The sequence below is a fragment of the Hakea prostrata genome, chromosome 1 (assembly GCF_041222555.1).
Source record: "Hakea prostrata isolate BN-2017 chromosome 1, UWA_Hpros_2, whole genome shotgun sequence".
NCBI classification, from domain to species: Eukaryota; Viridiplantae; Streptophyta; class Magnoliopsida; order Proteales; family Proteaceae; genus Hakea; species Hakea prostrata.
In genome coordinates, this window is record NC_142600.1 from 6,925,234 (window position 1) to 6,939,086 (window position 13,853).

The window sequence follows — 13,853 nt, forward strand, 5'->3', positions numbered from 1 at the left end:
TTAGGTCAATACAAGGACCACCAACTATGTCTACATAGATTCTTTTCATGGAGGTCCTGCAATACCAAAGCAGCCTTCCAGAAAGACTAATTGGTAGATTACCATTTGCAACTTGCTTGATGATGCATGAACCTATTCTCTTTCCTTCCCATTAAGAAAAGACCGAATGAGACGATTGATTAGTCTTCCTCCTCACAAGGAATAGTCAATGAACTGCCACTGGACAAATAGCAAAGCATTATTCATCACTGGGCACAGTGACATCTAGATTTTCACCGTTTGAAAGTTTAAATTTTGTTGTCTTAAATTTTGAACTTAACATTGCTAAAATGCGAAAGATCCTGAAGGCAGCTGCTTTTGAACCCCAGCATGAAAGACTGGCTTTTCTGCTTACCAAGTGGTTCTATTACTAATAAGGATTCATCAGAGACACTAACCGGAGACAAAGACTGAAAAATATTTGCTCTGATAGAAGAAGATAGTTCACTGGGAAAAAGAACTACAACATTGATGATTCTTTCTATCAACAGTCAGCATGCATCGGAGATGGATCTTAAACTACAAATAGTATACAATGCAGACTAAAATAACCCTACTCCAAAATCAAGCAAGTAATCCTCGAGGAAGATAATACAGAAGAAAACAGAACAAACAAAATAGACAAATAAGATAATTCACTTTGTCCAGATAAGAACATGAACATGACAAACTTAACAACCAACATTTGGTAAAAAGGATGAGAAAACAGGCAGTGAGAGACATATCAAAGAGAGGAAGCAGCAGCCTGCAAGTTGCGCTGACTCTCTGGCTTTGGTTGAATGTCAAAGAAATCCTGGAGAGCCATCATATTAATAGGGTTCTGCTTCATACTTTTTATTGCCTCCACACTTGCCAAAGATCCAGCTACTGTAGTAATGATTGGAACCTTGTATGCAAGAGCCATCCTCCTCAACTGCCGACCATCAATCTGATCAAGTGCATCACTCGAACTTGTTATCACCATCAGTTGTATCTGTCCATTTGCAATCATATCACCAGCATGTGGCCGCCCCTCATGCATCTTCAGCACCCGCTCCACAGGGATACCATCCAATTCAAGCACATGAGCTGTCCCAGACGTTGCGACAATCCTAAACCCGAGCCCCAAGAAGGCTCGGGCTAGCATGGCAAGGTGTGGCTTTGTCAAATCATTTAGACTGAGGAAAACAGTGCCACTGAGTGGTAACCTCTGCCCTGCAGCAATCTGAGCCTTGGCGAATGCAACTGAAAACTCAAAGTCAATGCCCATGACTTCACCAGTACTGCGCATCTCTGGGCCAAGCAGCACATCACAACCTTGGAACTTCTCAAATGGAAGCACAGCTTCCTTGACTGAAACATGGCCAGGGATCACCTCCTCTGTAAAACCAAGTTCAAAGAGGGACTTTCCAGACATGACAAGAGAAGCATACTTGGCCAATGGGTGCCCAATTGCCTTGGACACAAATGGAACTGTGCGGGAAGCACGAGGATTGGCCTCGAGCAGATAAACCTCCAAAGACGGAGAGATTGCATATTGGCAGTTCATGAGTCCACACACATTCAGCCTCTTTGCCAATTTTGTTGTCCACAACCTTATTGTATCCAAGCAAGAAGACAGGATTGTCTTTGTAGGAAGCAAGCAGGCTGAGTCACCCGAATGGACACCGGCCTGTTCTATGTGCTCCATGATCCCACCAATCACCACGTTGCCGTGTGAGTCGGAAAGTGAGTCAACATCAATCTCAATAGCATCCAACAGGTACCTGTCAATCAGGACAGGACGCTCAGGGTCCACCTCAACAGCATTCTCAAGGTAGGTCACAAGCTTATCATCACTGTACACAATCTCCATTGCCCGCCCGCCCAACACATACGATGGCCTCACAACAACAGGGTAGCCTATTTCCGAGGCAATCTTCAGAGCATCAGCTTCACTCTTGGCAATCCCACCTTTTGGCTGCTCAATCTCCAGCTCCTTCAGGATAGCGTTGAACCTCTCTCGGTCCTCGGCTGCATCAATGGAATCAGGTGATGTACCCCATATACGAACTTGTCCATCCCCACTGGCAGCCAGGGGCTTGTGCTCATCCAAGTAGTGCTGAATTGGCAGTGCCAGTTTAAGGGGTGTTTGGCCTCCAAACTGCACAATGATACCATCAGGACGTTCCAAATCAATGATGTTTAGAACATCCTCAACGGTTAGTGGCTCAAAGTAGAGCCGATCACTGGTGTCATAATCTGTCGACACAGTTTCAGGATTTGAGTTCATCATGATTGTTTCAAACCCAGCATCCTGACAAGACAAGAAAGAATCTTAGTGTAGCACAATCCAAATCATACATCAAATCAAAAGGAATCAGCACGATAGAATTAATCTCAGCAAATCATAACAATTTATGGGTCCCCACTGTGAATGTTGCAGCATTGGTCACACCCCCAACTACAGGCCACTTAGTAGTGGACCACCACCCTCATGATACTTGAGCCCAACTATTCGATGCAATCAACTAAGCTGGAAAGGCCTCAACAAAATAAGAACACCAATATGCCTGTCAGGGTACCTGACATTATAAATGGGTGCCAAATAGAGCATCTATAGTAAAACCTATAATTCTATATGGAAATGTGTCAATGCCACTATCTAACTAGAGTATATTCTGAATAACATACTTTTTCTAGAGCAGGATCAATGCAAGCAGGAGGGGACATCTGAAATATCTTTTGGTAAGGTGCCATTCAAAAAGGAGAATTGCTTCAAAAGGTCCATGTTACTAAACATTTGAATAAATTGTACAGGGAGAATGGTCAATGGTAAATGAACCAACAGTAACTACATATTATTAAACAAAAAACAAAATACAGAGGTACATAAAAAAATAGAACGAGAACAAAATGAAACCCAACCTGAAGGGCGAAGGAAGTATGGCAGCAGCAGTAATCAAACTCGATACCTTGGCCTATTCGGTTTGGTCCGCCACCCAAAATCAACACTTTCTTCCTTGTAGAGGGACTTGATTCACACTCATAGTCATAGGACGAGTACATGTATGGAGTGTTGGCCTCAAACTCCGCAGCACAGGTATCAACCCGCTTATATGCTGGCGTTACCCCAAGCGAAATCCGCCTTGACCGGACTTCTTTTTCAGTGGATTTAGTTGCAAAAGCAATCTGCTTATCACTGAAGCCTCTCCTCTTCACTTCGCAGAAGTCATCCTTTGTAAGTTGAGACAATTTCTGGGCTAAAATGAATTGCTCTACATCTACCAGCTCTTTCAGCTGAGTCAGAAACCACTTATCCACATAGCTGATCTTATGAATCTCATCAACCTTCATCCCCCTCTTCATTGCAGCATAAATTGCATGAATGCGATCTGGGTTTGGGACTCGGAGGCTATACTTCAATTGGTCCCAGTCCCAGTCCAGTTCCTTGATCTGTGCACAACCCCAACCGGAGTAGCCCAACTCCAGTGATCTAACTGCTTTCTGGAAGGATTCTTGGAATGTCCGTCCCAATGCCATTGCTTCACCTACTGACTTCATTTGGGTTGTCAGTATAGGCTGAGAACCAGGGAACTTCTCAAATGCAAACCGAGGGATCTACGTGTTCTCAAAATAAACAGATGAATCAAGACACTAGGAAAGAAAAAAATTGACATAATAGCATGATCTTCCTGAAAGAAAGTAGGAATGTGAAAGACATTTGATCTCAAATTATGGATGTAATGTCTCAGCAAACCACAAATAATAAAATCAATGCTGGGTAGGAAACTATTGAATGAAAAATTAATGGGGAAAAATCAAACAGCAGCACTAAAGGGATCATCTCACCGTCAAGTGAAGCATAAGGCTAGAACTCAGTTTTAAAACTATAAGTGAAAGGAAAATTAATTGCCAGAAAATGTAAAATAAGTTCAGGCTTGTACAGGGAAAGCTAATTGCAGTAAATCCAATTCATAAAAGACACCCAAAAAAAAAAAAAACATTAATTTGTTCATGATTTTTCTTCTTTAAATCAGTTATCCTAAAATCAACACAAAAGTAGTCTAATCCCTCATAGTTAAAACTATGAAGAAGGAAAACTACCAAATCTAAATTGACCTTGCCATCAATAAATTTATGTAGAACTTGATTTAGTCCATGAATTCCTAGAATCTATGAGAGGCAACGACAAGGAATTACAATTACAGTTTTGTTGCCTCGAGGATCAGCACCATTCACCACTATGAAATAGATTTAGTCCACAACAAGAATTACCTTATTCAAATAGAAAACCATCAGAACATCATTTTGTTAACAAGAATGACGAAAACTTCAAGTGCAATCAACCATCAACGAAGCCATCAATACAAACATGAATTCAAACCTCCTGGCTGTTGTTACCTTCTCCCCCTCCCTCAAGTATATAAAAAATAAAATCTTAAAAAGGCATATATGTTAAACAGAAACAGTTAAGAGTTACAAGGCAGGATCCAGCACCCTCCAAAAAAATAAAAATGATCATCCTGTAATATATCTAACCATACTAAATGTCATGAAAGGTGCAGAGAAAAATCAATTCCAACTAAAATAATGATGGTAAAGGTCAGATATACATATAACAAGTACCAATTCTCCATAGCTCACAAACATTAGATTAAAGAGTGCAAGGGTGTCCATCCATAACAGATAGCCGTTTGCATTGTTCTAATCTTTCCCAAAGGAATCTTATTGTGATAAAATACGTTACATATTTGACCCACTCTTTCCACGAGAATAACAAAATCAGATCATTTAATTTTTTTTTTTGGGGGGGATATTTTCAGATGTTTACCACTTAACGAATACCTAGGAAGTATTCCCAATACATATCAAATGATTAACAAAACAAGACAGAATACCGGAAATAATAATGACACAGGAACAGATAATATAACTTGGAATAGAATGCGAATAAAAAATAAAATGGAAGAAACGGGAGAGTTTGAACTTGCCTTTGTCACCACATAATCGATAGAAGGCTCAAAGCTAGCCGGTGTTTTCTTCGTGATATCATTTGGAATCTGATCCAACGTGTACCCAACTGACAACTTTGCTGCCATTTTTGCTATTGGGAAGCCAGTGGCTTTGGATGCCAAAGCAGATGACCTTGACACTCTAGGGTTCATCTCAATCACCATTACCTCCCCATCTTCAGGATTGACTGCAAATTGTACGTTTGAACCCCCACACTCAACTCCAATCTCCCTTATGATCGCAATCGAGTAATCCCTAAGGCGCTGGTATTCTTTATCGGTCAGAGTCTGAGCAGGGGCTACCGTGATCGAGTCTCCAGTATGAACACCCATAGGGTCAATGTTTTCAATGGAGCAAATAATAACTACATTGTCAGCCAAGTCTCTCATAACCTCAAGCTCATACTCCTTCCAACCCAACAGAGATTTCTCCACCAGAACCTGGGATGTCAAACTAGCTGCAAGCCCAGACTTGCATATCGATTCAAACTCCTCCTTGTTGTAGGCAATCCCGCCTCCAGTACCACCCAATGTGAATGCAGGCCGTATGATCAGAGGAAACTCACCAATGGAATTGGCAATCTCAATACACTCATCTAGGGTGTTACCAATCCCAGAAGGCGGCGTTTTAATCCCAATGTCCTTCATCGCTTTCTTAAACAGATCTCTGTCCTCTGCTTTCTTGATGGCATCGAGTTTCGCTCCAATCAGCTCCACGCCGTACCTTTTGAGAGCACCGCTTTCGGCCAAAGCAACGGCGAGGTTAAGAGCTGTCTGGCCGCCCATGGTAGGCAAGAGAGCATCGGGCCTTTCCTTCTCAAGGACCTGTTCCACAAGCTCAGGTGTCATCGGAGTGATATAGGTCCTGTCAGCCAAATCAGGATCTGTCATAATGGTTGCAGGATTCGAGTTTATGAGAACCACTTCATATCCCTCTTCTTTGAGCGCCTTGCATGCCTGCGTGCCCGAGTAATCAAATTCACAGGCTTGGCCGATGACAATAGGCCCTGCACCCAGAATCAAAATCTTCTTAATGTCGGTTCTCTTCCCCAACGGCGTTCCTCCAAAAGGGTCATTCCCCGAGCAGGTGGTGGCCACATCGACGCCATGTTCGCAACGCACGCAAAGCTTGGTAGAGCAAGCTAGCTTTTGCCCATGGTTTATCTTCAATGATGAAGCACTATTTTTCTTCCCTGTCTTCTTGAAATATACCAGAAAAGGCACGTCCGTGGATTTCAATGACGATAATCTAGACGACGACGCAACAGAAGACGACGGCGACGAAACCAACCTAGCTGAGAAGCTTTCGCAGTGGTTCATGCAAAGACCCATCCCTCTTCCTGAGTGTGCGCTGACACAAACAGAGCACCGGAAACAGATGCAGAGCTAAGAAATCGTTGCAGAGAAGTTAAAGACAAGCAGAATCTGACGAGAAAGAAAAGATAGATGAAGAGATCTTGAATGCTTTATCTAGGGTTTTCAAGAATCTAACTTCAAATCTTCTTTGGGATCTAAGTTTTAACAACAATGGAACGTGAAACTCACTCACTGCCAAGTTGGGTGTCACTAATCACTAAGCCCTTCAGCTTTCCTTTCAGTTGCAGTGGCTCTATGTTATCACAATCTCACCGAGTCCATTTCCTGAATAAATGCTCTTATCTAAATCTGGAGAAAAAACGATAGAGGGAATCGACAGGGGAAAAGACGATCAAAATCGAAATGATGATATAATGGGTCTAGGGTTTTTGGCGCCTACCACTTGTCGCCCTTTGGGATATCACCCGCCATTTTTCATTCGATTAGAGAGATTGGATATAGGTTAACGCTCTTATTAGCCATTTCTTTTCCCTTTTTTTTTGTTGTGAGAAACTGATAATTCAAAATTGCATTAGCCTTTTTCACTTAAATATGATTTAGAAAAGCTTAATGCATTATTAACCTTTTTCTCCTCTTATTATCCACACCACTTATGGTATTGGCTTTTTGTGGGCTGACAGAGACTAATTAGACCGATTGAATTGGCCCACATAGATTCCGGTTGATCCGCATCAAGTCGATCTCAATTGAATTGCTTTGTATCTGTTGTGCCCGGTTTGATCGACCGGACCGGTTCCTGTAAAGTGTTAGGGTACCTAATTGGAAAACTCAAGGGGTTCCTTTCCCAAGGCTCAACCCCTTGAGTTGGAGAGTAGGTATTGGACGGCCAGATTTGTGCCACAACATTTTAGTGGATGAAAATGATAAGTCTCTGAATTCAAATTCAAATTCAAATCCACCAGAACTAACTCTATCTTCGATTGAATAGTTAAAACATCAACAAGTTGTAGAGTTTGATTGTAAATAAAGTTATAATTCAATTCAAATAATATTAATATACATCTCTCATCCACTAATTTGAGTGTAAAAAAAAGTTATCTCTCAAACGAAATTCCTCTATGAATCATATTACATGACTTGGGCCTAGACTTAAGAGTCCCAAGAGGAAACTACCGAGTTATTGTGATTCATGTTTAGACTATATAAACACTAACTTCCATATTCCAAGCTAATTTAATTCAACACTATGCAATTGGGATTCATTTTATTCAGTATAAGGCTCTACAGCTATCAAGATTTCAGACCCTACGGAATCTATTGGTGCAATTGGTGCTCAAAACTTGAATTTTTGTTTGATGCAATATAAATATCTCCAACACGTGGACATTTTAAGATCCAAGCATAGTTATTAGAAGGCACGTAGATCCTTTAGAATCCAATCGTTATGATATCTTCCCCATTGTAACCACAATAGTTAAATTTTGAAGGATCCATGTATCACATATGAGAACTTTATAATAAAAACTGTTTCTCTTCTGAAATTTTGACTAGATCATCATGTATCATTGCCTTGCTCAGGTGATGATTTATTATCTTGAATGAATCACTTTATTCCCCGTTTTGCTGGAAAAAGAAAAGTTTTATAATAAAAATGGAACCATATCTTTTTCCCAAAAAAAGGAACCCATATCTTTACTAATAATGGTGTTATTCAAAGTGGAAATGATATGCAATGGAGCACAATTTGTTCTCGACTTCTCGTATAAGAATAATTGAAGGGCAACATTTTGATGTACATGGATGACAGTTGATTGAACGCTGTAAAGTTTTGTGCATTAGCAGGATAAGAATAAAATGATATATAAGTATCAAAAGTAGAAAGCAATTAAGGACATACCCCTCTTCAACACAAATCACCTTCTCGTCCACCAAGAAATTGGTGCAACCCAGATGAAAACAGTTAAAGGACATACTACCCCTCTTCAACACAAATTTTCGATCACCTTCTTGTCTGTCTAGCTACTGAGAAATTGGAGAGAACCAGAAGGGCAGAGACACGTTTAAATGAACAGGTCACTGTTGTCTTCTAAGTGAAAGACACCTGATTCGTAGTGATTACCGCTTAAGAATCCATCTGTGAAATATATGCAGTTTCCTTTAAATCCAGGGCACTGAAGTGATGAGAGAGAGAAGCTAGTACTTGCCCCAACAAATAGCATTTGATCACCTAAGTCGTCTACCTTAACCCAACGCAGATGTTGGATCTCCAACTTGAATGTGTCCAACATGAGAGTAGTTTGAATGGCGCCATTTCCAAATGCGACAGGGCCATGTATCTCAACCCATCTTATAACCAGTAACAACTCTCCCTGACATTCCACCAAATAGAGATACATAAACTTGCCATCACGAAACTGGCTTTACGGCAGCATCTCACTTCACTTGAGGAGGAGGAGCAATGTTGCAAATTGTTTCTCTTGGTTGATCAGGACCTAATTCCACTAGTACAAGATCGAAGTTGTACTTAATGGCATACAATTTTCCATCGTATACAATAAAATCTTCATATTTAAGAGACTCATCTTCCACATAGTGCTTTGTGAACCCAGTCCACGCCTCATCCCCTGGTCTACAAAATGCTACGAGATTTTTCCAATATATAGCTAAGATCAAACAATCATCCACAATATTGTTGTTGTTGTTTCCATCATCATCATCGGAAGTAGAATTAGAATTAGCAAAAGCAGCTGCAGCAGGAGACAACAACAAAACCTTGCTGATGAACCTCCTGGTGTATTCGATGGCGTACACAGGTTCTCGTGATAATTGTTTACTCGTAACGGGGCAAGGAAAAGTATGTGGAAGCTCAATACTAACCCCAGTAATTGGATTGAAAAGGAAAATGCGTCGTATAATTGTTTACCCGTAACGGGCAAGGAAAAGTATGTGGAAGCTCAATACTAACCCCAGTAATTGGATTGAAAAGAAAAATGCGTCGTCGAATCCGAGAGAACAGTATCAACCATCCCAAGTTAGACCCACAACAGACAACGTCAGCTATTGGAAGCATTCCTAACTCAAAAATTTCTCCATGGAAGGCACTTAAAAAACCTCGATGATGATGAGGATTGTGACTCTGACGATGAGGATGAGGATCCAAGGGAGCTCCTCTATACCTGTATATATCGAAGGAAAGCATCAGCCATGGGAATTGATTCTGATGCCGTATTTGCATTTTCTTGGCAGCGGCGGCAACCGAATACCCGAAGAACCTGCACGCTGCACTGAAGCGATGAAATCCTACGGAGTCTAATTTGTTTACGATCAGAATCAGGATATCCTCTGGAAGGGAAAGTAGCGCCGCCGACGAATCATGGCTATGGCCGCTGTTGTCTTTGCTTTTCCTTCTGTTTTTTGTTGTGTGTCTAGGGTTGCTGCTGCTGCTGCTGCTGCAATATTTATCGTTGATGAAGGAAGCCATTCAAATGAATTGAATTGAATTGCAAAGAGGCAACAGCAGAAACAGTAATACGAGCTGAGCGGGATTCAGGACCTCCTCCACAATAAATTAAAATTCCCCTCCCTCCCTTACCTGCAATTTTATATAACGATACAGAAACCTAATTAGGAAGGAACGAAAACTGAGAATTTTAGGAATTGTTTAGACTTCGTGTCCAATTAGGCATCTAATACATACCCATATGGCCGTATCACACACAATTCACACTTCTAGATCCGAATTATACGTGAATGGACTTTTGTTCGCGCAGTGACCCGTATGGCCGGCCATATCATCATAATCTTTTGCACCTACCGATTAATTAGAAACACAGGGCAGTTTCGTAATTAACTTATTTAGAATAAAAGAATTTTTAAAATTTACAAAGCTCATCCTCATTAATTCCTACCCGATTTGCCTTCACTTCCCCTCTTCTTTCTCATTTCCACGTTTTCATTTGAGCTTTTTTCGGGGCGCCCCTTAAGTGGGGGCCAAATTTATTTTTAACTTGCCCCTTATATGTAAGTAATATCACAACACCCCCTCATGCCACAGAGCAAAATATCAAGTTACCCTACCATGGGTAGAACACTAGAGAATAACAACGAGGTGTGAACAGTGACTATGAACATATTGACACAAGCCTCGTAAGAACTAAGAAGTGATCACCAAATTTAGCAACAGATGGATCTTTAAATCAGATGTGTCCAAAATCTGCTCAGTCCTTGGATCTTTGAGGATGAACCTACAAAACAATGTTAAATGTGGCCCGACCGTGAGGTTGGGAGACCACCTCCAAAGGCTAAGTCAATTAAAGAACTTATCAAAAGACTCTGACTAGTTACAAAGCATAAATTGAATATAGTAGTGCATTAGAATGGAGAGCAAGCATAGTAAATACTTGAAGGGTAATGTTGGAATAGAGAAAATATTGGGCAATTAGCCAATTACAATATAAACTCATGGGATCAAAGGGGATCAAAGGGGATCAAAGGCCCAATACATATATATACAAACCCCATACTCATTCTTGAATAAAGAAACCTTCATGATGATCTACATCACTTTCTCCTCGTGCTTCGCCTTCTTGTAATCCTCATCACCCCTTGTTTGAGATTTAATTTTCTATCAAAACACCTTATAAACTAGCTACCTCGAAAATCAACCAGATCAGTCTTCACAAAACCTGACTTCTTTTGACGATCTCTTCTTATATATCATACTATCATACTACTATATAAAAGGAAAACTTGTAACAATCGTGGTATATATTTTAGTTGACCAAAATACCCTTCCTAAATAGATATGTACCTGTTCTCAAAATCCAAGAGTTACCAACCCTCATGAGGAGCCACCAAAAGTGCCCTAGGCTCAATCCCTTGAGTTGGAGAGTAGGCATTGGACGGCCAGATTTGTGCCACAACATTTTAGTGAATGTAAATGATAAGTCTCTAAATTCAAATTCACCATAACTAACTCTATCCTCGATTGATTTTATCTTCAACCGACCAAGAAGAGTTTGAGTTATAGTTAAAATATCAACAAGTTATAGAGTGTGATTGTAAACAAGTTGTAATTCAAATAATATAAATATACATCTCCCACTCACTAATTTGAGTGTGAAAAAATTATGTCTCGAATGAAATTCCTCCATGAAAGGGCCATGAAGTCATATATGAACCTGTCGTACACAATTTGGGCCTGGACTTAGAGTCCCAGGAGGAAACTACCGAGTAATTGTGATTCAAGTTTAGACTATATAAACCCTAACTTCCATATTCCAAGCTAATTTAATTCAACACTATGCAATTGAGATTCATTCTATTTAGTGTAAGACTCACCAGCTATATAGATTTCAGACCCAACAGGATCTATTGGTGCAATTGGTGCGCAGAACTTGAATTTTTGTTTGATGCAATATAGGTATCTCCAACACGTGGACATTTTAAGATTCGAGCATAGTTATTAGAAGGCTCGTAGATCCTTTAGAGTCCAATCGTTATGATATCTTCGCCATTGTAACTACAATAGTTAAATTCTGAAGGATCCATGTATCACATATGAGAACTTTGTAATAAAAATTGTTTCTCTTCTGAAATTTTGACTAGATCATCATGGATCATTACCTTGCTCAGGTGATGATTTATTATCTTGAATGAAAACCTTTAGGGCAAAAGAATAATTGGCTACGATTGGGACCTTGATCTTCTATATTTATTATCTGCCGTGAATCACTTCTTCTCCCGTTTTGCTGGAAAAAATAAAAGTTTTATAATAAAAATGGAACCATATCTGTTCCCCCAAAAAAAGGAAACCATATCTTTATTAATCATGGTGTTATTCAAAGTGGAAATGATATGCAATGGAGCACAATTTGTTCTCGTATAATAATATTTGAAGGGCAAAATTTTGATGCATATGGATGACAGTTGATTGTTAAATCAGAATCACCATCTGTTGATTAGGCTTTGATTTTTTAAAGATAGGTTCTTCCTCATATGCTTTTTCTCTTCCCCAGCCTTTGTGTAGGGTAAGCATGTGTGGCTTATGAACATGTACTATTAGATATTGTCTCCCCAATAAATTCATAGATTTTTTAATAAAAAATAACATCTAATTTTAAATTTCCTATATTTTGGTAAATTAATTTTGGATCCGGCATATATAGGCTCAGGGAGGGGGAATATGGAGTGTAGATCATCTCCCTGACACTCTGTGCTCCCTCAAAGGGTACAACCACAAGTTATGTAGGATCTACAAGTAAAAATAAAAAATAATAGGGTTTGTCCACCGAGGAAACAAATAGATGTTTGTGAAAAGGACCCCCAAACGGGGAGCCAAATGAAATGAATGCAAGCCAATAAAATAAAAAATCACAAAACAAAAAAATCGAAAATGAAGGGTAAATTAATTTTTGAATTAATGAAATGGACAAAATCAAATATTGTCCCTTCACTAAATTCAATTATTTTGAAAATATATTAGGGAAATAACAATTTAATTTGAAATTTCGACTATGAGTTTTATTCAATTAATTTTGGGAATAAAACACAGACAAAAAGGAAAACAAAAGGGTAAAAAGTAAAGAGATAAGTATAAGGGTATTTTGAGAAAATATAAAGATACAACATCAGAAACTAAGGAACTTAACGAAGGGGCAATAGTAATTGTAGACAAAGTTAAAGGTTGGATTAGTAATTTTGAAAAGTATAGGAAAGTAATAAAATAAATCGGCCAATAGTAATTATCCCAAAAATCTTGTAGACTTTTCTGTAATTTGTGATCAACAGTCGTCAGGGGAGCACAGAATGCTCTCCGTCAGAAAAGACGATGCGAACTTGAAAATCTATATCGATAGAAGCCCAGAATCTGAAACCTCTATATTCTTGATGCTTCTATATAAAATGTTGTTAAGCAGGATCACATGTATGGAATTGTCAATATTCTCAGTACTTGAAAAAGTGCTCCATTATATGAGCGTGAGATTGCCACACATTGACTAATGACAATGAACCTTTGCATTGAATGAATAATGTGGGTTAAAATCGCGAGGTCCACAACAAGGCCCATACCCATAAATATGAGTGGATCTCATTTTCAAACATTCCTGTCTTTTTCCTTGGTTGAAAACGCCCCCTACATTATCTTAGAGCCCACAAATAATATCCTTGCCCTCACTGTTATCAGCTTTTATTGGGCAAATGCCGAACTAATATCAGGTCCATTTATGACAAAAAAATGACCATCCATTTTCTTGCAGATGTGTACCATGTGTCCTAACATCACATCAGATGATTGAAATTCATTTATCAATCAAATCAATCAACTGATTAATGTTAGGACACATGGCACACATCTGCAACATGGCACACATCTGCAAGGAAATGGATGGTCCATCAGCTTGTCAGAAATGGACCTGATAAATTTCCGACAAATACCCCATTATTTACTCTCACTGTGAGCTTAGAGAAATCGATTTGATACTTTTAAATGAACGATTAGAATTCAGCCTTAGCATCCAAATT

The 13,853-nt window shown here is 39.4% G+C and overlaps 1 protein-coding gene across 1 annotated transcript; it reads right to left on the reverse strand.

The window, feature by feature from the left end:
• Positions 1-635: 635 nt before the first annotated feature.
• On the reverse strand, positions 636-6,843 carry LOC149027050 (carbamoyl phosphate synthase arginine-specific large chain, chloroplastic-like). Its single transcript, XM_089158578.1, has 4 exons — positions 6,558-6,843; positions 4,992-6,363; positions 2,926-3,618; positions 636-2,314 (listed from the first exon to the last, which is right to left on the reverse strand). Exons 2-4 carry the CDS (start codon positions 6,342-6,344, stop codon positions 764-766), a joined length of 3,597 nt encoding a protein of 1,198 aa, XP_089014704.1. The 5' UTR covers positions 6,345-6,363; positions 6,558-6,843; the 3' UTR covers positions 636-763.
• Between the last annotated feature and the right edge of the window lie 7,010 nt (positions 6,844-13,853).

What these genes read in the sequence shown, in the direction of transcription:
- LOC149027050 (XM_089158578.1), bottom strand. Translation starts at nt 6,344, where the DNA reads ATGGGTCTTTGCATGAACCACTGCGAAAGCTTCTCAGCTAGGTTGGTT. An exon ending in TCGATTATGTGGTGACAAAG is followed by an intron (nt 3,619 to 4,991) that starts GCAAGTTCAAAC and finishes GAGAACACGTAG; the next exon opens with ATCCCTCGGTTTGCATTTGA. An exon ending in ATACTTCCTTCGCCCTTCAG is followed by an intron (nt 2,315 to 2,925) that starts GTTGGGTTTCAT and finishes TTGTCTTGTCAG; the next exon opens with GATGCTGGGTTTGAAACAAT.